At 45.0% G+C, this 24,432-nt stretch overlaps 1 protein-coding gene across 3 annotated transcripts in view; it reads left to right on the forward strand.

Annotated features, from left to right (window-relative positions):
- Positions 1–24,062, forward strand: part of CCDC9B (coiled-coil domain containing 9B) — a 162,888-nt gene extending 138,826 nt beyond the window's left edge. For all 3 annotated transcript variants that reach the window (XM_037900487.2, XM_037900486.2, XM_027831533.3), the window contains exons 11-13: positions 5,495–5,552; positions 5,886–6,694; positions 21,415–24,062. In XM_037900487.2, the coding sequence (XP_037756415.1) occupies positions 5,495–5,552; positions 5,886–6,692 (865 nt within the window). In that variant the 3' untranslated portion in view covers positions 6,693–6,694; positions 21,415–24,062. The remainder of the gene's footprint in view (positions 1–5,494; positions 5,553–5,885; positions 6,695–21,414) is intronic.
- Positions 24,063–24,432: the final 370 nt, after the last annotated feature.

The raw sequence follows: 24,432 nt of genomic DNA on the forward strand, positions 1-24,432 counted from the left end.
AGAGTAGAATAAACTTGTGAATTTTACATAAATAAATAATAAGTAAATATGTATGTAGCGAAATGTTTGATGATTTCATCATTTTTTTTGCAATCTGTAATTCATACTTAGGCCCTTCCCTCCCATTAGCCTTAGGCCCCTCGTAACCTCAGTCTGGCCCTGCCAGCTGGGAACGTTAAAGATGTGGAATGAAAGGATTTGTCTGTTGAAACATCATCACAATCCCACAACCCCAGCTAGCTCCGCTGGCTCTCTATTCATTTCAGGAGCAGTTCAGAATTGTGCTCCTTGTTTTTAGCCCTTCATCCTACCTCATGGACCTTGTCTAGTTCCAATCCTCTCTTCACTGCTCCTGCAGCTCTCTGTTCACCTCATAGTGACCTGTTCTCTGTCTCTCCAAACACTCATGGCTCTGGTGGTGCACGAGCCTTCTCCTCTGCATTGCCTTTCTTCAGGACCAGCCAGCTGTTCCTGAGTGTCTCATCTCATTCCAAAACACAGCTGAAAAACGCCTTTTTTCCTTTGACTAGTCCTCTCTGTTTTTCTTTCTTTTTTATTTTATTTATTTATTTTGCTGCTATTTTTCAGTATTTACCACTAGCGAGCAGGGGCAAACTCTAGTCTCTATTATGCCCATAGCATCCTGATGAAGCCACAACGGTTGCATGGGTGCAACTAAGAGCAGCATTAGCCCTTGTAACTTATCTTATTCTGTGAAGTGTTGGGGGCTACAGCTTGCCTGAAAAAATAGAATGTCTACATCATGCTTTAAATGCACGGAGTGCTTACAAACAGGGCCGAATCTGCACAAATACCCCTTTGAGGCAGCTATGTAAGGAGCTGTTATCCCTGTTTGATAGATCAGGAAACTGAGGCAGAGAGGTTACAGACCAAAGTTTCCAAGGGTTACCTACAGTTTTTGGTGGCCATCTTTAGAACTTAAAGCCAGATTTTCAGAGATGCTGAGGACACTGTGGGTTTACCTCTGACAATCAGATCACAGGTGTCCAAAGATGGCCACCAAAAACTAGAGGTCACACTTGAAAATTTGGTCTTTAACCTCACTGCCTCAATTTCCCCATATATAAAATGGGGATAACAGCTACCTACACAGCTGCTTCCAAATTAGAGGTCGTTTTTTAAAATGTGGGCCTTAGGGACTTATGTGTGGCCACACAGCAAGCCAGTGGAAGAGCTAGTACTAGAATCCAGTACTTAGCATTCCCTGGCCTGCGTGCTAAATACCAGATCAGATGGTCTCTCATTGTTGTACTGGATGATTCAATTTACAATCAAGTATTTAAAGGAGAGAGTTGCAGCGTTGTAAAGTGGCATTGTAGACAAGGCCTTAATCTCAGTGAAATCCACAGTGGGACAGTAACTCAGTTGCTGCTGAGACACCACCCTTTATGGTTGTATCAAGGTAACTTTATCACCATTTCACTAATATTATGACAAGTAGGTGCTATGCATAGCAAACACATGAGAGAAAAGTAGTCAGTGAAAGCTTACATCCAGCGACAGGCATGGTTCACATAACTGATACAAATTTTATTTGTCATTGTTTTTACTGCTGTGGTCTCCCTAAGAGAGAAATTTAACTACCATTTTAGGCTCAAACTTGTGAGACTGCTTAGTTCTGGTCCTCGTTTACATTAAGGCCACTTAATACTACTCTAGTTCTGTAAGAATGCCTTAAAGTGGGTATAAATACAATTGACTTCCACTTTAAGGCCTCTTCACACCATGGCCCACCCACTTAGCATCCAAGCCCACCCCCCAGCCCTGGCTCTGCTCTGGCCCCAGCACTTGCCCCACTCCACCCACCTGCGCGGCATAGGCACGGGAACTAAGGGTGTGGGGGGTGCTGCAGCACCCCCAGGTTTTACACGGAGCTCTACTCCCAGCCCTGCACCTGCCTCCAGCTGTGGCCCCAGCATCTGCCCCCTTACCCCTGTCCAGGTCCCCCCTCCTGGAGACACAGCCCTGCTCCCAGCCCCAGCTCTGGGGGGGAAGGGGAAAGAGGGCTGGCTTTCAGCACCCCCACTATTAAAAGTGTTCCAATGCCACAACTGCCCAGCACTCCTGCTGGGGAGTGGGGTTGGGGCACGGGGGCTTGCCCCGCTCTGCCTGCCTGGTGCTCCAGCCAGGGAGCGGGGTCAAGGTGCAGGGGCTTGCCCCGATCCCACGCCCCAGCTGGAGAACCGGGCGGGCGGAGTGGTACAAGCCCCTGTGTCCAGATCCCATTCCCAAGATAGAGCGCCAGGCAGGTGGGCAAAGTGGAGCAAGCCCCCACGCTCCCACCAAATCCGCAACTGGGAGGAGGGCGAGCAAACAGGCAGTCGTAGAGGAGATCTTCAAAAAAGACAGACCCACTGCCTGGGGGAGCCAGGCCTGGTGTGGGGCGGTGGGACCTGGAAGGGAGCCAGGAGCGCAGGAGAGCAGCATCTCCTCCCAGAGCTGGGTGCACATGCGGGGCCTCGGGGAGCCCCTGACCAGAGGGTCCATCCATCACCCCCTGCAAGGCCAACTGCAGGGGGTGGGGGAGGCGGGCCCACATCCCTCCTGCCCTCCAGCTGCCCCCCACCCACCTTAATTGCCAGCCCATCCAAAGTCAGGGCCCACCCAAATATCCCATGCTGTTTTTTTTACTGCTTCACACTGCCAGAATACTGTAAAGTGGCTTTAGTTTAACTGTAGGGTCAGGATCCCTGAGCATTATTTGTTCACACAATTATCATGACTGCACACACAGTCACTATAATTGTGCACACACACTTTTGAAAATTTGGGACTCTGCATGTCCTCAAAAAATGCCTTTTAAGTTTTCAAAGTTTGGCCTAAATTTATCAAGAGAGACCAAGCAGCTAGAGGCTTTATTGACCCCAGTAGAGTTACATCAGGGATGAATGAAGCCAGTGTACATACTTCCCCTCTTTTTTCTAAATGGGGGAGGGGGCAGCAGACCCTGCATTTCTATTAAAAATTGAAACTAAATTAACAAATAATTCCAGCAATAATTACTAATGTCTGCAGTTATCGAAAGCCTAGACTATCCAAATACCAAGCTGTGCTACTCTCTAGCAGAAAACCTTAGAAAATAAAAGCCAAGGCCACATGGTAGGTCTTCTAGTCCATCCCCAACTGATGCAGGATAATTACTCTATAAATTCCCTCTGATATATATGTAGGGCTTCACACAGTCTAGTCTGAAATGATTCATTAAGGGGGTACGTACTTGCTCTCTAGAAATACAGAATTCGACTTTTCACCACTCACTAATGTTACCTATTTTTGAATGCTAGAGGTCAATGTCACTTATTTCATAAGCATATCTCCTTATTCGTTGGTCTAGCCCTGAGTAATCCAGGCTTTCACCTTCTCCTTGCATATATGTAGTAGCTGGCAGAGTTCTTAAACTTATGGGCCCTATCAGTACTAGTACAGTTAAGCGGAGACAGTGGCAGACATCAGAAGAAACAACTGGTAATGTGATTAGCCTAGTCTAATGACAGGTGTCTGTACTAGAAACTGGATTGTATGATTTCATTAGATTAGAATGTTTAGATTTAGTGGCCTCAGAAGAGTTCCACCTTATCAGGAGAAGTGCTTTGTAGGGGTCATCAGTATAAAAGCAAGTATGGGAGCAAGTCAGGTGAATCTGAGCATATTTAGAAGAAAAATTGCTAGAAGGGCTAGTGACTTCAGAAGATGGCAGGTTCCCCACCCCCCAAATCAGTATTTCACCATCGCACCATTCATCATCATCTCCTTTATCAAGATGCTTTCCCACAGTGATTTGTACCATAGCCAGTCTGCATCCTTGCCAGATGACCAGTCACATCTTCCTTTCCTACTAGTTATTCTCAAGGGTATGGCCTAGTGGCCTGGACCAGACCTCTGAGTTACTTAGTATATCTGGGGTGGGGATGCGGTGTTTGGATGGAATGAGAGTCTGAGTCCCAAATGCAGTGTTCTGTTCCTCAGGCCAGCTGGACTCAGGTATTGTGTAGACATAAGATTTGCAGGTTGTGACAAGGTTCACCTCCATGGTGCCCTCTTGTCGCCCAACAGGGCACTACTCACCCTGTAATGGAGTCTCGGTCGGTTGCCGTCTCTCACAGGTCTAGTGCAATGGTGCTTTAGTCCCCTGGCTAAGACACACTTGAGTCCCAGGCTTCAGGGGTATTAAAGTCCAAAAATAAAGGAATGCTACAAGCTCAAAACAAGGTCATCCAATGAATCTTCAGTCAAGACCCCACCTGCCTACTCAGGGCCTGTCTTCATGCAGCTAGTGCTTTTTGTCAGTCTCCTTGGGCCCAGTGATCCCACCACTGGGAGACTTGTCCACTCCCGGCTGAAACCAGGCTTCCCTCACTGAGGGAGAAGCAGAGCTCCGCTCTCCTTCCTGGCTAGCCTCAGGCTCCCCTCTCCCCTTCTGACATCTGTTGTATGTGAGCAGGATGGGGTCAATTTGGTCCAAAGGCCCTCAATTAACCTTCTCCTTGCCAGCTTGGAGCCTGTATGCCCCATCACACAAATCCAGATTAGCGATTTGAACCATTGCTGTTGAAGGAGTAGAAGCAGGGTAAGGAGACATGATAGACCAGGTGCAATAGGATGGCGCAATGACTCCTGGGAGGACTGGGATCACACCTGATGGAGTATCTACATAGTCTTATCAAGACGGAGGGACTGGATGGGTGGCAGGTAGGAATGTTAAGGCAGGAAAAAGTGTGTGCACCAATCAGCATAATAAACTCCAAGACCTAATGGGCCTTGGATCTTTGTCCAAGCCTGCCAAAGCACCAGTATAGCAAGAAGCGTTTGGGAGGGGGAACACAGACAGAAAGTGTGTGTGTGTGTGTGTGTGTGTGGTGGGGCCTCCATGATAGAAAGGAAGGGGAGGAATGTCCTCCTTCCCTTGCCATAACAAAAAAAAACAAAACCACTTGTGTGTGCGAGCAGTAGGGGTTGAAGAGCTGCCTGGTCACGTATCACATACTTGGTGTGTGATCAGGAATTATGAGGACTAAAGATCGACAGGAACTGTAGATAGTCAAGGCCCACCCCTACTATTTCCTTGGAAGCAAAGTCTTGTGAGTCAGTTGTCTCCTGTGCTATGAATCTAGAGGTGAGCCATCAAACAGAAGGAAGTCAGCATCTCAATCCCCTAGAAAGGTTCTGAAACACCTCCCGTATTGACTCAGCAAAGGTAACCAGGAAGCACTGTAAAGTTATACTTTGTGGTATTTTATTAGTAAACAAATCCACTGGATGAGTGGCTATTGCTCTGCCCTGCCATAGAGCTAAGTTCATTCAGCTTCCAGTTTGTGTGTCTTATTCCCTGGCTCAGGAGCACTTTGTATCACCCAGCAGTTCCCCTTTGTCCACTTATTGCCTCTGTAGGGATTCCTGTCTATGCCTCAGGATGGAAGAGGTGCTTTGTCACTTGAAGAGCTGACAGCCCAAGTTCTATGTTTTATTTTGACAGATGGGATGCAAAGGAAGGTGAAGACATGCCCTTTCTAAAGGATGACCCTGATAACCAGGTGAGTTTAAAGAAAATCTGCTCAATTCTTGCAGTTAGTCCTGAATAAAAACTTGCAATCTCAGGTAATTTGGGATCTATTGGTTAGAGCACAGACTTGAGAGACAGGAGACCTGGGACGTACATCTGACTCAGTCACAGACCCTCCCACCCTTTGACCTAGGATAAGTCCTTAGACTTCTCTATGGTTCAATTTCCCGCTCTGAAAATCAGGATAATACTTATTTAGCTTTGGGAAACGTATGTCTTCAGAGGAAAAGTACGATATAATTGCATATTGATATTTTAAATAAACTGAACTAAATGGTTCTCGTTCTCTCTTTTCTCATTCCAGAGATCCACCAGTGCTGACACGCTGAAGAGCAAAGTTCCAGCGGGCAGGGAGGTGATGGAACAGAATTGCACAGCAGACCAGGAAGAGAACATGGAGCAGCAAAGGCCCCAAGACCCTGGTTTCTTCTCATCACAAGAGGAGAGAGGTGGGAAGGTTCTGCCTGCTCAGGACAATCAGAGGGAGAAACAGCAGGCAGGGAAGTGCCTCAGCAAGGAAATGGCAGTGTCCAGTGTGGGTGACTCCGAGCCAGAATCCAAGCTAAGTCAGGAAGGAATTCTGGAAGCTAACACTGGGAAGCCTAGCACAATCAATCTCTCCCAGCAGGGCAGCTGCATGAACAGCAGCATTTCCCAAAGCATCACTACAAGCACTATGCAAGCTGCTGGCCCTGGCAGAAAAGGAAGCACGTCAACACCCCTGGGAAATGGCTTAGAGAAAAATGCTCTGTCAGAAAGAGAGCCCATTGAGGACTCTTCAGAAAGCCTCAGCGGAAAGGTGGAAGAGGCAGCACGTGGTAGATGTGATGGAGCCAAAGGACTGTCACTGAGGAGAGTGGATGAGGTGACCCAATACACTGGTTCTGAGGGGCAAAACATCACAATAAAAGGAGGCGAGGTAGCCACATGCCTTGAACATAGAGGGGATCCTGCATCCCCAAGGAAAGACATCTCAGACAAGATTGGGGTCTCTCAGCAGGATGGGGCAAAAGCACAGAACAGGAAAGGTGACCACCCTGAGAAGTGCAGTTACAAGAACAGTGGGGACAGTCAGAACTCAAGGAGAATACACTGGATTGCAAGAGATTGAAGGTGAGTACATGGTCCATAGCTCACTTGGAGGTATTTTAATAATCCCAGGTGCACTTAATTGAGCGTAGACGTGAGACAGGTCCACAGCTCAGCTTTTTTGGGGTCAGCAGGGCAATTTACTAAATATTTGCCCAAATATGCTCATGAATTTTAACACTGAGTAGACAGTAACTGCACCCAACTTGTTCCATCCCCATGGTTCCAAATTACATGAATCAACTGTGAAAATCTAAATCTCCACATCACAATTACCTTCCCCTGGAATATAGTAAAGAGAGAAACCTTAGAAGGCTTCCCCATGGTTGTATCCTGCTGGTGACATTCGTAGTACTCAACAATCCAGGGGGCTCAGACTTTGAAATTGGATACTTGTTTCAGATAGTCTCTGAAATTCCAGGAAGAAGTAGCAACCTGTTGCATGGACCTTTCCTTTGGACTGTGCAGTGATCACAGGTAGAATAATTAGTGGCCTATTGAGTGCCATTCCAACAACATCTTTCTTCGTATTATAGGCCCCTCTCGTCTGCAATAGTTTGAACATCAAGCTAGAAGATCATGAGGATCACATGATTCTCTCCCCAGTGCATGAAATGCAAACAAAAGGGTAATATTTATTTGGCAACACTAATGTATATGGCACTTTACAAACATAAAGGATGACAAGGTTCCTTCTCCAGAGACCTTTTAATCAAAGCAGAAGGCAGAAAAAATCAACTCTGGTTAAATTGCAAAGCTCAAGATATTATTCAAGCCAACTATGCATCTTCCCAAAAAAATTGAAATCCCACCCAAGTGACGACAGTAGAAAAGAATATAAACTATGGCAGGCAAAAACAAGATGGAAATTAGGAGGAAGGGCTTAGAGGGAATTTGAAGAGCAAATGGCTAAAGACATAAAACAAAATAAGAAGAAATTCCTTCAGTAGCTCAGAAGCAGGAAGCCTGTGAGAGATTTGGTGGGTCCCCAGGACTACCAGGGAGTGAAGAGAGCAGATAGAGAAGATAAGGACGTTGCATAGAAGCAAAATTATTTCTTTGCATCAGTGTTCACCACTGAGGCCGTCAGGGGAGATCTGCTCTTTTCAGATAATAAGGATGAGGCATTATCATAGATTGGTGTGTCAACAGAGAAGGTGCTAGAACAAACTGATAAATTAGGGCCTGATCCTAAAGCCCCATCCACAACACCCAACTTTTATGTGTCTGGAAAGTCACTGGAATGCATCTGATGAAGTGGGTTATATCCCACGAAAGCTTATGCCCAAATACATTTGTTAGTCTCTAAGATGCCACAAGGACTCCTCGTTGTTGTTTTTTTGAACAACAGTGCGACCCACAAAGCTTGAGTTAAGCACTTAGGCTCCCTATATAATGCCTGGGGAGAGATAGATGCCTTACAGTGAGACCCACAAAGCCAGCATGTTAGACAGGGGGACGCCTAAGCTAGCCAACAGACGATGCAGATGAGGGCATAAGCGCCGACTTCGTGGGTGCTCCGGGGCTGGAGCACCCACAGGGAAAAATTGGTGGGTGCTCTGCACCCACCGGCAGCTCCCCGCCCGCCCCCCCGACCCTAGCTCACCTCTGCCTCCGCTCCTCCCCTGAGCACACCACTGTGTCCTACTTCTCCCCCCTCCCTCCCAGCTGTTTCGCACGGCAAGCCTGGGAGGGAGGGCGGGCGGGGAATGCAGCACACTTGGGGGAGGAGGCGGGGCCGGGGTGGGAATTTGGGGAGGGATCCAATGGGGCAGGGAGGGGCGGAGTTGGGAGGGGTGGCTACGAGCACCCACCGGCACCAACAAAAGTTGGGGCCTGTGGATGACGGGGGTGCATACCAAGTCCCATCCCGCTCTCAGCATTCTGCACCTAACTCCAGACTTCAGGGAGGTGCCTATCTCTACTTGTCATTTACGAACTGGGGCCACCTAAGTCACGTTAGGGCTTGATCGGTAGTCATGCTTAGAGGGTGCCTAATGCCACACAAAACCTCTGGGGGTGGGAGGAAGAGGACTTACCTTATAACTTTTAGCCCAGGGGTGGGCAAACTACGGCCCGTGGGCCAGATCCGGCCTGCAAGCTCCCACTGGGGTGCAGGATCTGGGGCTTGCCTTGTTCCAGCTGGGGCACAGGGTTGGAGGCCGCTCCATGCAGCTCCCGGAAGCCACGGCATGGCCCCACTCCGGCTCCTACACACTCCAATAGCCCCCTCCCATGCTCCAATGGGAGCTGCAGGGGCGGTGCCCGTGGACGGGGCAGTGTGCTGAGCCATCTGGCCATGCCTCCGCATAGGAGCCGGAGAAGGGACATACCGCTGAACCCCAACCCCTCATTCCCAGCTCCACCGCAGAGCCCATACCCCCAGCTGGAGCCTGCATCTCTTCCTGCATCCCAACCCCCTGCCCCAGCCCAGAGGCCCCTCCCACACCCTGAACTCCTGATTTCTGGCCTCACCCCGAAGCCTGCACCCCCAACCAAAGCCCTCACCCCCTCCCACACCCCAACCCCAATTTTGTGAGCATTCCTGGCCCATGATACAATTTCTATTCCCAGATGTGGCCCTCAGGCCAAAAAGTTTGCCCACCCCTGTTTTAGCCTATTGGTTAGGGTATTCACTTGGCATGTGGGAGACCCCCCACTTCAAGTCCCCCACTTCCAGGCAGGGGGTCCTGGAAATTACACAGTAATTGTAATTGAAACTTACTGAAGTTAGGCAACCACTGCTTGAATATTATGTCCAGTTCTTGTGTCCACAATTTAAGATGGATGTCAATAAATTGGAGAGGGCTGAGAGAAGGCCACAAGACTGATCAAAGGATTGGAAAACATGCCTTATAGTTAAGGCTGTGATTTAGTCACAGAGGTCACGGAATCTATGACTTCCAAAGACCGCCGTGACTTCAGACAGCACTGGCTGGGAGCTGCAGGATCCCCTGCTGACTGCGGAGGCAGGGAGCTGTGGGGGAGCCCCGAAGCTCCTGGCCACCACAGGTGGCGGGGGGACCCCTGCAGCTCCCCCGCTGCTCCTGGCCACCAGGGATGGCAGGGGGGGAAATCAGCCGCTCCCAACCGCAGGCACCAGGGGGAATCCTCGTTGCTCATGGCCACTGCGGACAGCAGGGGCGACCTGCACTGGTCCCTGCCACCTCAGGTGGCAGGGGGGACCCGCTGGCGGGGGGAATCCACGCTGCTTACTGCTGCCCCAGGAGGCAGGGGGGACGCATGCCGCTCCCCACAGTGGTGGGCAGCAGGAGGACCCAGTAGCACGGGGAATCCCCGTTGCTCCCATGCACCGCAGGTGGCAGGGGGATCCAACAAGCTCCTGACCGCTGCGGATGGCAAGAGAGACCCCCGACACTTGGATCTTTGATGCCCTGAGCAGCAAGAGGGAGCCCTGGAGCTCCTGGCTGCTGCAGGCAGCAGGGGAGACCCCCAGCAGCTCCCAGCTGCAGTGTGGGGGGGACCCTGGAGCACCAGGCTGCCCAGGCTACCCCCATTTTGTCATGGGTATTTTTAGTAAAAGTCAAGGACAGGTCACATGCTTCCATTAATTTTTCATTATTGCCTGTGACCTGTCCATCACTTTTACTAAAAATATCCATGACAAAAACATAGCCTTACTTATAGTCATAGACACAAGTTGCTCAATCTATTTAGCTTGACAAAGTGAAGGTTAAGGGGTGAATTGGTCAGCCTCTGAGCACCTACATGGGGAACAAATATTTGATAATGGGCTAGCAGACAGAAGTACACTTCTACCCCAATATAACGAAACCCGATATAACACGAATTCGGATATAACGCAGTAAAGCAGCGCTCTGGGGGGGTGGGGCTGCACGGTCCGGTGGATCAAAGCAACTTGGATATAACGCGGTTTCACCTATAACACGGTAAGATTTTTTGGCTCCCGAGGACAGCATTATATCGGGGTAGAGGTGTATAAACAACTTCCAATGGCTGGATGTTGAAGTTAGACAAATTCAGTTTATACAAAATATATAGCTTATTTTCAAACAGTGAGGGTAATTAACCTTTGGAACAATTTACCCAGGGTCATGGTGGATTCTCCATCACTGGCAAATTTTAAGTCAAGATTAGATTTTTTTTTTAAAACAGATATGCGCTAGTTCAAAAGGAAATATTTAGTTCTGCAGTCTGTGTTATACACAAAGTCAGAGTAGATGATCACAATGGTCCCTTCTGGCTTTGGAATCCATGAATCCATATGAAAGGCAAATTGGTTGACACAAATCATTAAAAATAGACAACATCTAAATGTACATGACATGAGAAACATAAACCAGCATGGCTTAGTAGATAAAGGGGAAGCAGCTGACATACTTCATTTAGCCTTTCAGAAGCCTTGCACAAAGTCCCACACAAGAGGTTATTAAGGAAACTAAGTTGCCATGGGATGAGAAAAAGTACATTCATGGATTAGACACTGGCAAAGAAGAAACAAAGAGTGGGAAATAGCTATTTTTTTCAAGGCAACTGGTTAGCAATAGATTCACTTAAACACATCCTTGATGCCATCCCTCCTCTGCAAAGTACTTAAGCACATGTTTAAAGTTAAGCACCTCATTAAGTCCCACTGAAGTCAATGGGAAGTCATTGGGACTTATGCAAATATTTAATCACATACTTACATGCTTTGCTGAACTGGGACATAAGAAAAGTATTGTTTGATATACATAATATGTTTATGGTTTCAGAGTAGCGGCCATGTTAGTCTGTATTCGCAAAAAGAAAAGGAGGACTTGTGGCACCTTAGAGACGAACAAGTTTATTTGAGCATGAGCTTTCGTGAGCTAGAGCTCATGCAAACGTAGTGATGTGGCAATATTTGTACATGACCCAAAGTTATTTTGGTTATTCAAGGCTTAGGCAGACTACGTAATTTCAGAAGGGCCTAACAAAGATAGGAGACTGGGCAGCACAATGGCAGGAGACATTCAGTGTTGACAAATTCAAGGTAATGCACATTTGAAGTAACAATTTGAAGTACAACTGCCCATTGCTAGGTTCTAAGCTAACTGTGACCATTCAGGAAAAAAACCCAAGTACCATTGCATGTAGCTCTATAAAAACCTCTCTTCAATGCAGCCAGAAAAGCAAGCAAAACATTTGGATGATAATGAACGTGACAGAAAACAACACTGAAAACAACATATTGCCATTATACAAATCAGAGGTGTGACTTTAATCGAGAATACTAAACTCACTTCCTCTGAATCAGAGCCACCTGACAAGTATAAAGACAATTTGTCATTGAGCTCCATAAATCTAATTAATTGCCAGATTGGAATGGTGAGCTTGGACACCCTAAGAAGAGAGATCATGTGTCAAGTTACAATATATCTTTCTCTCATCCAGGCTTGCCATTTCTACTATTGGGACTTGAACATCAGTGATACCCCAAGGGGTTGGCCTTACATAACTGTTTAGATTTTGGAAGGCCATTTTGTTTAATGGCTTGTTGAGGTTTCACAGCACGCAGTTCTCTCCTCCCAAACGCCGACTCCACCAGGGTCCATTCACGTAGCTTGTAATGACTGGCTAACGTGTAAGTGGGACATTGCGCACTTCCTTATAGGACCCAGACAATTTCTCAGCCTGAGAGGTCAATCTAGTCTTAGTTGGATGAGTTTATTTGTCCTGCAGGAGTTTAATCTTTTGTCTCTTTTGCTTCTTTAAAACACAATATTTTAACCAATTCCTGCTGAATGATGCAGGACAAGCTGAGCATCTGACTTTCTACATGCTTGAATTCTCACTGGATAGATCTCAACAGCTCTGTGGACAGCCAGCACAAGCGTTTTAAATAGGCTTTTCCTGTGCTCTGTAGAGGAGGAAGTAGCAGGTGTGGAAACTGTGCAACTTCAGTGGGCAGGAAGAACGGGGCTGGTTTTCCTGATGGGGAATTAAACCCCTTGTTTGGTGACTGAGAGGTCTAGTCCCACCTCCTCAACTGCAGAATAGAGGGAATGCCCAGTACTAGGAATGAAGAGCCTGGATAGTAGAGAGAACAAGGGGACTTTCAAAAGGCAACAGATGAAATCTTGGCTCCACTGAAGTCAATCGCAAACCTGCCACAGACTTCAGGAGGGCCAGGATTTCACCCTGCATATTTAAAAGGGGTAAAGGGACATTTTTATGCAGTACATAATTAGCTCTGGAACTCTCGACGGCAAGAGCCAAGTAGGGCTCAGAAAAGGATCAGACATTTATATGCATAACAGGAACACCCGCAGTCACCTCCGACAAGATGGAAATACAATGTCTTAAAATCAGGAGCAAAACCCCTCACATTTCAGGGCATGAGCCTATCACTAACTCACTGCAGAGTCATGAAGAAACTTCTCCTCTTTGCAAATTATTCAATAGTTGTCCAGTATGGAGTTTCTTTCCCCTATCCCAGAGCATCCAGCACTGGGTGCGGTCAGAGACAGGATGCCTGACTGGAGGGGGCACAGGTCTGAGCCAGTATGGAAATCCCAATGTTCCTTAGCACCGGTTATTTGTTTTTATCTTTTAAATTAAAATAGTGTTTAACTAACAACATGATTTTTAATTGCTTGTAATTGACAATTGTTTGACTGTACTTTTTTAGCAACTTAGTAGGAGACCTGTGATCGTGACACTTCAGACTAGTCACGTGTCACCAGTAAGACTCAGCACACATCGCTCTGTCTTTGCCCCAGCATCCATGAATGTAGTTCCCCTGTCAGTGATAGATATCCCATTTTCAGGCAGCGTAATGTTTTGCCCTGGTTTATTTAGGGTGGGGAAAGCACAGAAGCCAGAGAAAGAGAGAGTTCTGCTTTAACTCTGTTCCCCAGCTCTGAATTACGAGTAACAAATCTTGCAGGGAGAGAGATGTAACGAACCAGCCAGTGTGTATTTCTACCGTCTAACTCAGCAGAATCAGAATTGCTTCTTGGCATATCATGCTACAGATGCTGCTAGGAGTTTAAAAACAAGTCTTAACGCAAATGGTCAGCCGTCAGTGCATTTGGAGCAAGGTGGTTTCGGGTCTATGCCTCTTGTTGCTTTGAAGTCCCTATATCAACATGGTGTGCAGAGGAACGACAGCCCTGGCTGGCATCCCTAGAACAATCATGGGCTGGTTGCTGTAGTTTCACTCCTCCCCCCAGTCACAGTTTTCCTGTGGCCTGCACACAAATTATTTGCTAGACCACAATGCACAAAGCTCTGCAAAAGTCAATTTTATTTCCACCGGAGTTTGGGCAAAGTTCTGTTGTTTCACACAAGCACCATGCTCCAGGCTTTCACTGATTAGCAGGTGGCACAACAGGATTATTTTTGCCTCGGTGGGGCCGGCGGGGGGGGGAGACATTTTGCATGTTTTCAGTAGAAAGCCTTGTGCAGTGAACAAACTGGTCAGGTTTTGCTCAGAAGCTGGCCCAGTTTTGCTTGAAAACAGACCCTTTTTTTGTTGGAAAATGGGCCTGCTTTTGCTCCAACAATCACACGCCTCATCCAAATTTCCTGCAGAAGTGGGCCCATTTCCAATTTGTAACCAAATGCAAAAACCCCAAGGATTTTTGCATTTTATCATTTCACATACACAGGCAATTACAAAATGTTATTACCATGGGTACTCAGCAATAAAACCTTCAGTTTCTGTGACTTCCCTCCCTTCTAGGGACTTCATATCATTGGTACCTTGGTCAGTGATGTTTAAAATGCTATTGAACAGAGATGCCAAGATAATGTGGCTGCTTTTACACAGGAGCATGGACCAAGATTTTCAAGACTGACTAGTGATTCTGGATGCTCAGTTTGACACACCTTTAAAGGGGACTGATTTTCTGAAAGTGCTAAGGAGCCACCCTCTGAAAAACAATCAGCCCTCTTTAAGGTTGTCTCTGGTAGGGCACCAAAACTCAATAGCTGATTTTGAAAATTTAGGCCAAAGAATCTGCCCTATTGACTCAGAGCTTGTCCTGGAAAGGCTGATATCCTGCCTCTAGCAGTAGCTAGTTCAGAGAAAGGCAACCCCCCCTCCCCTTTTCTCCCCCAACACCCTCCCACCAAAAAAAAAAAACACTACATAATCTATAACGAAACGAGCCAGGTGTGGATTACTAGTGAATTTGCCTCTCTCACTATTACTCTACTAAAAGATCCAGCATTACCTCTCAGACATGGGTTTCTGCAAGAGCCAGGATCAGAGAATTGTTCAAGCAACCAAAAGAGTGATAATCACCTCAGCTGTTACATCAAACAAAGAGTGGCATTTCCCATTCATTTATTAGGATGTAAAAATAAAGGTCCAGCATCCAGGAGCACCTTTACCAGCCACTGCTTTCTCATGGCCACACATGGTGTTGTGGTAACTCTGCCTCAGTTCCCCCCAACAGTCTTTTGTCTATCTGTGAGATGGCTGCTGTTGCTTCTTAGGACTCCAGCCAGGTTGTTAAGAGCCTCTCTCTTTCCAGGGCAATAAAGGGTCCATTAGACCAGGATTCCTACGACCCTAGCAAAAAGGCAACAATCCCAGGCCCACCCACCCACTCTTCTGGGTTCCAGCCCAGGGACCCTGTGTGAAGCAGCTAGAACTGGTTTGTCCCAATCCCTGGCTGCTTCCCTACAACTTCTCCCTTGCCTCTCTAGCAGCCCTTTTCCTAGACTCACCCTCACTGAGTCTCTTTCTCTGGAAGTCCTGGGAGGCTTCCTACCAGTCTGCTATTGAAAGACTCTCCTCGTGGTAGTCTCTGGAGCAGCTGCCCCTCTCTCCTCATCTGCAGACTTCTAATGCCCCAGTTGTTACTGAGCCAGCAATTAGCAGCAGCTGAGGAGATAGCTAAGCTGTGGTCTATATATCCCGTGACATCCAGTTATTTCTCCAGTTTGTAGACCATAAATCCTGATGCCAAAACTGCCTTGGTTATTTGCTTCCTCTTACTATTTGAAGAATTGGCAGCCCTAACGCTTTCCAGGGGCTGAAGGCTGGTGCCTTGTGAATAGTTTTGAACAGTTTATGTTTACATTGACTTGCTGAGATCAATACATAATTTTATTGATCCTACATCAGGCCAACACAATTACAAGATTATCCCTTTATCACAGGGAGATGGGGTGTTTTTCACCGTCTGGTATAACAACAGCAGTAGAGTGAGTACTTTTTAACACAAAAGATTTTATTCCTATAATGGGCTAAATGGGCTGCAATTCTACAAGTAACTGTCTCCTTGGGAAGGCAGTCAGACGGTCTCGGTGACTCCAACATGGCCCAGCAGGAAGCTTCTATTATGTTCTACATCAGTGTTTAGCACCAGGAAACACAGGTGCTGGCACTAGGGAATTTAGTCAGGTTGATTTGATAATGCACCCAGAGTCACACATGGGTTTGAATACTGTGCTGAGGGGGACTAGATTATAAGCATAAGGCAACACTGGAAAAGGAATGTGCTATTAGAAAAACTGTCAGAAATTCTGAGTGCTGCAATACTCAGGATACTAAAGGGGGTATGAGCAAGGGATGGGGGGGATCCTAGAATGTAGCAGAAGAGGAGGAGTGCAGTAGTGAAGTGGGAGGTAACCAGTGTAACAGGGAAGGCTGTATGGGGTATGATCTTCATTAAAGAGGGCAATCTGTATAGGGCGAAATCCTGTGGACTAATGATAATTCTCTAAACTGCTATACTGCAGACTCAAATTCTTTTTGTTACCAGTCTCTCACCCCTCTGACTGGGAACACTGCAGAGGTATTGTGCTCAGAAGTTGAAGAGGCAAGGTCCTGCTTAGACTTGGTCAGAAATTTTCCAGTGGAATATCTTTTCTGTCAGAATGCTGATTCATCAAAAGTAAAACATTTATTTTGAGAGAATTTCATTTAGGAAAAAAAATGGAATGCTCCATTCCATATCAGGTCAAAATAGAACAGTTCAACCTCTTCAGAGTGGAACATTTTGATTTTCTACTTCGAAATGACTTTTCATTTCAATGTTTTTAATATAATCTGATATAAAAATTTTTAAAAGTCAAAATCAGAACATAATATTTTGACTGCATTGAAATGAAACATTCCAATTGACCCAAAGTGAACTCTTCTTCAGAATTTAATTTCATATGTTCTGTTTCTGTTCCATTTTGGAATGGAAAAAATGTTAAACTCACTGAATTCCCAGCAAAATAGAAAATCTGGTTCCCACCCAGAACTAGTCCTGTGAGCTCTTAGTGACCCCTTCCATGGCTAAAGGAATGACACTGATTGATGACTCTGAAAGGAGCCCCAGCTGGTCCCATTCAGCAGAAGGATGGTGGCTGTTGTGTGGAGCTTAGGCCAGAGGAAGAATGCAGAGTTGGCATAAATGAGATCATCGGGGATCTAAAACTCCAAGGAAGATTCCCTGAAGGATAAACTTCTTTCTGAAAAACTCTAGGCCATTGAATGGAGGCCCCATTCCACCCACCATCCTTTAGACATTAGCAGTATGAGTGACACTAGATACTCTGGAGGGGGCTTCCATCTGTCCCTTAACACACCCTTTGTTGGAGTGGCATTAACTTTAACACCAACATACAACTTCCCATAGCATAAACAATCTGTACATCCTGACAGAACACCAGCTCCATGCAGCACTCACCTTCAGGCACAAGGCTAGCCACTGGGATCTCACAGTGTCAGCTGTTAATGTCTGTTTAATTTCCTGCATAGTACAAAAAATATCCCCCACCTTCAAACCATAACCCCGGCTCAGGGGGAGAGGCTGTACAGAGCGCCCTTTCGTCCTCTGCATCAAGGAACAAGAAATAAATATTTACCCAAAGTGCAGGCCTGGAATCCCCTGAAAAGTCCCAGAGAAATAAATGATGCAAAAAACGCTCACAGAAACTTTCCTTCAATTCTCTTGAGAAAATTAAGCTTAGCCTTTTAGAGTAAATGCAGCTGGGGGTGAGTTTCCAAAGCAGCGACAGGGATCTGACCTCGCAGCTCTCATTGACGTAAACGGGAGCTGTGCAGCCAAAGCCCTGTATGCTGCAGGATTGAAAAGGACATAGGTGGTCACTTTTCTGATGCAAATCAATGCTAAAAGTTACAGCCTCAAGCAATGTATGCAGAAACTGACACTTCTTCCCAATAAATTCAGAGAAACATTAGCAGAGAGAGGGCTTTGGTTTTCTGTGGACCCATAGGAAATAAAGGAGACCAACTGCCATTAGCCTTCAGAGGTGTGATAAATTGGGGGTGCCTAAGTAACTGGCTTGAGCAGTGCCCATTGCAGAACTCTCCTGGGCTTTGTAGCCCTTGCCATCTACCCATGTTCCAGACAACCTGCATGAAGCTCTCCTCCCTGCCTGCTGTAATGCTGGCTTCAGGGCTGGGCCCTGATAATTCACCTGCACTCGCATGCAGTGTATTATGGAGTACTGCAGATTCCAGAACACACCCTGCACAGTGTGCTGCACAGCAGAGTGGGAGGATTTAGTACTGCAGCAGAATTAGGTAGTGCAGCAATCAAATACAGAGCAGACAAGTCATTTAAGAGAAGGTTTTCAAAAGTGCTTAAGAGATTTAGGAGCACAGGTCTTTCAGTGGGACTTGTGCTCCTACATATCTTCAGCACTTTTGAAAATCTGCCCCTATTGCTTCTTTGATACATCATGATAACTTATGAAGGCAGAGTATAGAGAAGAAACATCTAGGAGCTACTGAATTATTAGTGACAGACATAGGGTTACATTCAGATGATAAGGATATGTAAACTGGACCACCTTACACCCTCTTTGGTATCCTTAGATCTACTTACTGATGGATAAGTGTCTTAAGTGTGATTTAGATGCCAAGGAGCCAGAAGGTATAAAAAGCCACTATCATACATTAACTTACACCGTCTTCTGACTCCCTGGTGTGTAAGTTACACTACCTTAGACACTTTTACCTACTGTTAAAATGCGTATATCTAAGGGAGGAAATCTGAGTATCCAACTTACACTTCTTAGACATTACTTCTGAGTTTTACTGTATGATGTTTCACAAAACCAATCAGCTGAGTGGTTCACTGTCAGAACAGAATTTTCACCTAGGGATTCAGGAACCTTGTAGGTCCAACTATCGCCAAGGATGTGTCAATAAAATAAGTCCTCTAACCTGATCAAATAAAGGATACGCCCTGATCTCAGCCCAAAGGAGGTAATGGCCTAACTGTGACAAGGGTAATATCACCACATTGTCTATTTTCAGTCCCAGTTCAAAAGAAGCCAGGCACCTTTGTGTGCTTAGCCAGAAACTACCTGTGATAGCATTAGAATTTTTATCGTAGTCAACCATGAGGTTCTGAGTCAATCTCTTATTGGCATGGCTGTCAAAGTCTCCCGCGACCAAAAGCCTCAGTGACTCTCAACACAAAACCAAACTCAACTGGGTTGGAAAATCTGAAGTGCATGAATGCTATACACAGCCATAAATCCAAATATAATCCAATACCAAGACTCACCTGAGGCTGATGCACACAAATTTGTCATATTTAGCACCTCTGACACTTGCATCCCTAGAAAAAAGAAAGAGACAGCTCACAGCCATATCTCCTTCCTGAGCCTCTGCTCATGCCAAAGAGAGAACCTGTCGGGAGCATGTTGTGCCAGTACAGGACCTGCTGCATCTACCAGCCAGGTGTTGAGTTATGCAAGCAAGATAAGATGCACTGTAATGTAATAATGCCCAACTCTTATGTAGTGCTTTTTATCCCTATATCTCAAAGCACTTTACAAAGGAAGCCAATAACATGTTCCCCATTTTACAGATTGGGAAACTGAGTGATTTTAATCACTCCCTCATTTCACCCTAATCACTAGAGCCCTGTGCAAATACAAAATTTGTCTGTGCATCCGATCTGCAAACATGGTCCGTGGATATCCACGGATAACAGCAGATTTGCATGTCTCTACTAATTACTATGTTGAATTACAAAGATGAATAACTAACTTTTAAAAAGTCAGTGTTTTAGTAAAAAAGAATAGTTAACAAATGGTAGGAACGTGGCCATTTTGAAAGGCTGATGCAGAACAGAAGAGAGAATTCAGATCCTACTTGAAAGCACTGGAAATCAAGGGGCTTTCAAAATGGCTGGGTTTTGTTTGTTTGTAACTGACTAATTGGATACAATCATCTATTAAATTACTAAAAATTGTCAAAAGAAAGAGAGAGCTAGCACTTACAGTATCACAAACACAACTATGAAAATCTCCAATTTCCAACCCTTTCCAATAGGATCCAAGTTTTCCACCCTTATGTCTGGCCCCTGCTGGGAAGCACACTGCTGCATCATTTAAAGTGGCATCCCCATTGTGAGAAAGAGAGAGAGAGAGACCAACACAACTCACTGAATGTAGATACGGGAACAGTGACAAGTGTTTGCAAGAACTGTTTTGAAAATTCTGATTAGATTTAGTAACTGTTTATTTCAGTATCTAAGGTATCATTACAAATCACTGATGTGTAGCCTCTTATCCAATGTGCATTACTATGTTCTTAAATGCTTCTCAGTGTCTTTCCTTTTTTTGTCCAAAGGTTACTATTTCTCTCCTTTTATGGGAGTTCACATGCCTGTCTCCTTTTATATCCCTCCTTCTGTCATCCCCACTCTTTCCTGTGCACATTGGATGTTGAAATCTGCGTCAGAAAAATGCAGGTCCGTGGATTTAAACACAGTTGCCTGAAAATGCTAATTCAGTAACTCTGATAGGCACTGGAGCAGCCAGCGAAGGAAAAGAAAAATTGTCTTTCCTTGTTAAAATCAGTGTATCTAGGTCTGGAGGCTGCTAGAGGCCAAGGGGTCCAGCACATGGGATACACAATTCTAAGTTCAGTAAAGAAAAGAGCTGATATACCCCTCCTCATCTACACTTGTTGCTTCAACACCAAACCACATGAACCTCATGGGATTGATTTTTTTATTATTATCTACTATTTATATTACAGTAGTGCCCAGAGGCTCCAATCCCCATTCTACTAGGTACTGTACAAGTACATACAAAGACATAGTCCCTGTAGTGAAGATATTTAGCTCTTGCTGATCAAGACAGAAAGGTGGAGTATTCTTATCGGAAAAAGGAGGATTCAGTCTCTTTGTTTTAGCTAGATATTTACACCACATTTATCCCCCTGGTGTCTGCTGCTGCCATTAGATCTGGAAGCTAAGCCTCCAGGTAGATGAGGCTTAGGCTTGACAGGATTACATATTTTTATATATATATAATTTTGACACATAATTTTTTGACATTTATTTATAAGCATTTTTTCTATTTTTTTCTATTTCAGTTTTCACAGTTGTGGGAAATTATGCAGAGGTCAGACAATAACTATTTAATGATAATAAACAGATTCAAAAAGTTAAAACTTTATAACCATTAAAACACAAACTGTCAACATCAAATGCCAAAATATACAAAGTAAACATCCTTAAATCAGACTCTGATAAGTTCTCAAGCAGCATTTTTCATACTTTGCCTATTTGTAAATTTTTATTATTGATGGAAATATTTTTTCATTGGTTTGTGTATGTACAGTGAAATTGACATTTCCTGACATTTCCCAATAAACTCTAATCCTTCCCAGCCTAATTATGCTGGAATCCTGTGGACATCCTATCTATGCAGGAAGATCACATTAGCACTAGGTAGACACTTTAATTTGCTGCTCAGCAGTTCTCTGCAGGCTGATAATTCTGGCTTTTTTTGTTTTGATTTTCCAGGACAAAGTGCTAAGGGGTGGCTGATGAGAAAGGAAGCTGAGCACAATCTTCTCCTCACTCTCAGAGCTTGTATGAAATCAACTTTGGGCACCAGGCCTTCACCTTTCATCATCCAGTATCAACATTCACCACAAACTAGATCTCACTGGTCAGTAGCCATTCACCTCCCTGAAACTGACTGTTCACAATTTTGGCATCACCTCTCAGTACCTGTCTCTGTGCCAAATGACAGAGAAATCTACAAATCAAGTTGCCAGAGGGAAGAGAAGATGAAACACTGTCACTTTTATTTTGTATTTGTTTTTCTTACATTGTGAGTGTGTGGCAAGCCATGACTTATATACTGTATGCACTTTATTTTATTTAATAACCAGTTCTATTTAAAACTGAGGTTTGGTTTTCAGCACCCCGCTCCTGCTTAAGGGCTGACAGGATTCTGCACCCTCCAGGAAAGCATGATAGAAGTGTTTAAGGGTTTATGGGGAGTGCTTATCTTGTAGCTTTGTAGTTAATATGGGCAACTGCCAAATTAGAAGGTATTAGGGAGGGGGTTCCTGTCTCCTCATGAGAAAGGGTGATGGAAGAGAGAGGTTTTATGGGGTGGTGTTAAAGTGTAGTTTTGTAGGTGGCTGAGAAATTGAAGGGTGTTGGGTAAGGTGGATTATCCTAGAGCCTCAAAATGGCTGAAGAGTTGGCAAGGATGCAAGGACATACTGTCGTACTGTCATCTGGTAGACAATGGGGCATTGAGGAGGTAGAGTGTTAAGGAGTTACGCTGTGGTTCATGGATAATTTTGAAAGGCTCAGAATGACTCATTGGTGCCACTGTGTTATTAAGGAGGTCACCATTTCCTCCTTTTGGATTTAGCAGGCACAAGTGGCAGGCAGCAAGTTAACTCTGTGGAGATTCGGCTTTCCCGAGTAAGATACTGGATTGAATGGATATGAGTGCCACTTGAAGGGATTCTGGCAAAGTGCCAGGTCTGCTTCTTAAGACCCAGTAGCAACTGGCACCTACTTGGTCAAGTGAGCTAATGGCACCTAAAATCACATGCACCAGGCAAGGTTAGGAGGGGCATTCAAACATGGTAATCGTCCTCGTCTACCTAACCCACCAAGAATTTGCTAGCACATGTGAGGACATTTGTGTAAAGACTTCTGGGCTAGTTAGGGTTGAACATCCAGGTTTCCTCTGAGATCCTTTCACTTTCCGAACAACGCCCTCTGTTCTCTTAACCTTCCAAAGCCTTCTGCTTGCATAAGAAGGTACAGTAGTGACTTCCCAGGAATCTGCCACATTAGGTTCTTTTGTTTTAGCCTTAAGACAAGACACCTTTCATAAGAAGTTGACTAATCCTCTACTAGGGTAAATCAGAATAGCTTCATTGATTTCAACAGAAACATTCTAATTTACATTAAGGGCCTGGCTCAAAAATGTCATCCAATTAAAGAAAAGATGGGACGTGGGCTTGAGAGATTACATTACATACTTTCAGGCTGATGACTTACAGAGAAGGGGGACTGTCCTCATTTTCAAACCTGGCCCTGAGACGTGAAGCAGTTTCATCCTTTCCATTGAAGGGAGATGTGAATGTGTGTGTGGATGTGTGCATGGAGATTTATTTGGTTTCCCCGCAAGAAGTGTTGCTAACCCAAATGACAGACTGCTTTACTGATGAGGTTGGCATGAGTGCACTGGAATGCTGTTTTAATAAACTAATATTTTCACAGAGAGATGTTCTGGTTTTCCCCGAAATTCAGAGCCAATGCATTCAGCTGGCTTTCACTCAAGAAGACAGAGTTAGGCAATCTCTTCTGTGTGCCAAATTTGTGATAGTTCACTGACCCATCCTGAGGCTGTTAGCTAGAGAAGGAGCAGAAGATCGCATGCTATAATCATGTTTTATTAGAAACAATTTTCCTGCAGTTTAGAGCTAAAGTTACAGATAAAGTGGGTTATAAAACTGCTTCAATTCCTGGAAGTTCTTCTAGCTCATTAAAGGGTGAATTTCCACATCCCATGAGATACTGGGTTGGAGGAGCAGCTGGATCAGGGGACCAGTAATTGGTTATAAACTCATTTATATCTAGCACCCTGACCTCACTCTGAAGCAGATTGGAATTTTAAAGTAATTAGCAGTATATAGCTTGGTAGCCTATGTAAAAAGGAGATGGTAATCTCAGTCCAATTCCCAGAAGGTTCACAACCAAAATATTCCCTTCTTCCTGGAGCTTGTTCCTCCAAGTCAGAATTAAGGCACCATGGGTGGGGTAGTATGCAAAAGTTTCACAGCCTCGTGACCCCACTTCTACAGCTAAAGAGAGGAGTTCACTTTCAGTTGTGGTACACTTAGCATCTTGTGCTAGGCTAAATTCAGCATCAGGAAAAACTGCTGTTTAATTCCCCCTCTTCCTCTCTTTCCCCCAAGCTCACATAATTTAGCATGTAATAAGTAGTGCATACAGAGGAACATGATAATGGGCTTCATGGAAGGTACTGTCCGATGGTCCATGCTATTAACATTAAGTTTCCTTAATTAAGTACAGGATGTTCATTCTGTCTGAAACCAATTTGTTCCAACTGTTGGAGAATCATGACTACTATTTATTTCTTCTGTACAAGGGTTATATATATAGGGGAAGGTGGAGGTGATTGAAAAATTGAAGTGTAAGGATTATTTTTGTTAAATAAAAGTTGTAAGGAGGAAAAGAAAGTTCCAATTTGTTACCATTTCTCTCTCTTGAGGATGGCTGGAAAGGTCTTTGAAAGGGAGTAGTAATCTTTGGCTTCTCTACCAAGAGCAGCAGCGGAGCTGGGTAGGAATTTTATTTCTTGCCCTCCACATTAGTCTTCCCAAATCCATCCTACTCTTGGTAGGAATGTTAACACTAGCTCATTTAACAGACTCATCAACCTCACTGTGAATCACTATTAAGAATTTGACCCATGTCCACAAGTTCTATCCTGTACCTTGCCTTGCAAGTCAAGACTATTTAACAACAAAAAACTTACATATT

The sequence above is a fragment of the Chelonia mydas genome, chromosome 6 (assembly GCF_015237465.2).
Source record: "Chelonia mydas isolate rCheMyd1 chromosome 6, rCheMyd1.pri.v2, whole genome shotgun sequence".
Classification (NCBI taxonomy): Eukaryota; Metazoa; Chordata; order Testudines; family Cheloniidae; genus Chelonia; species Chelonia mydas.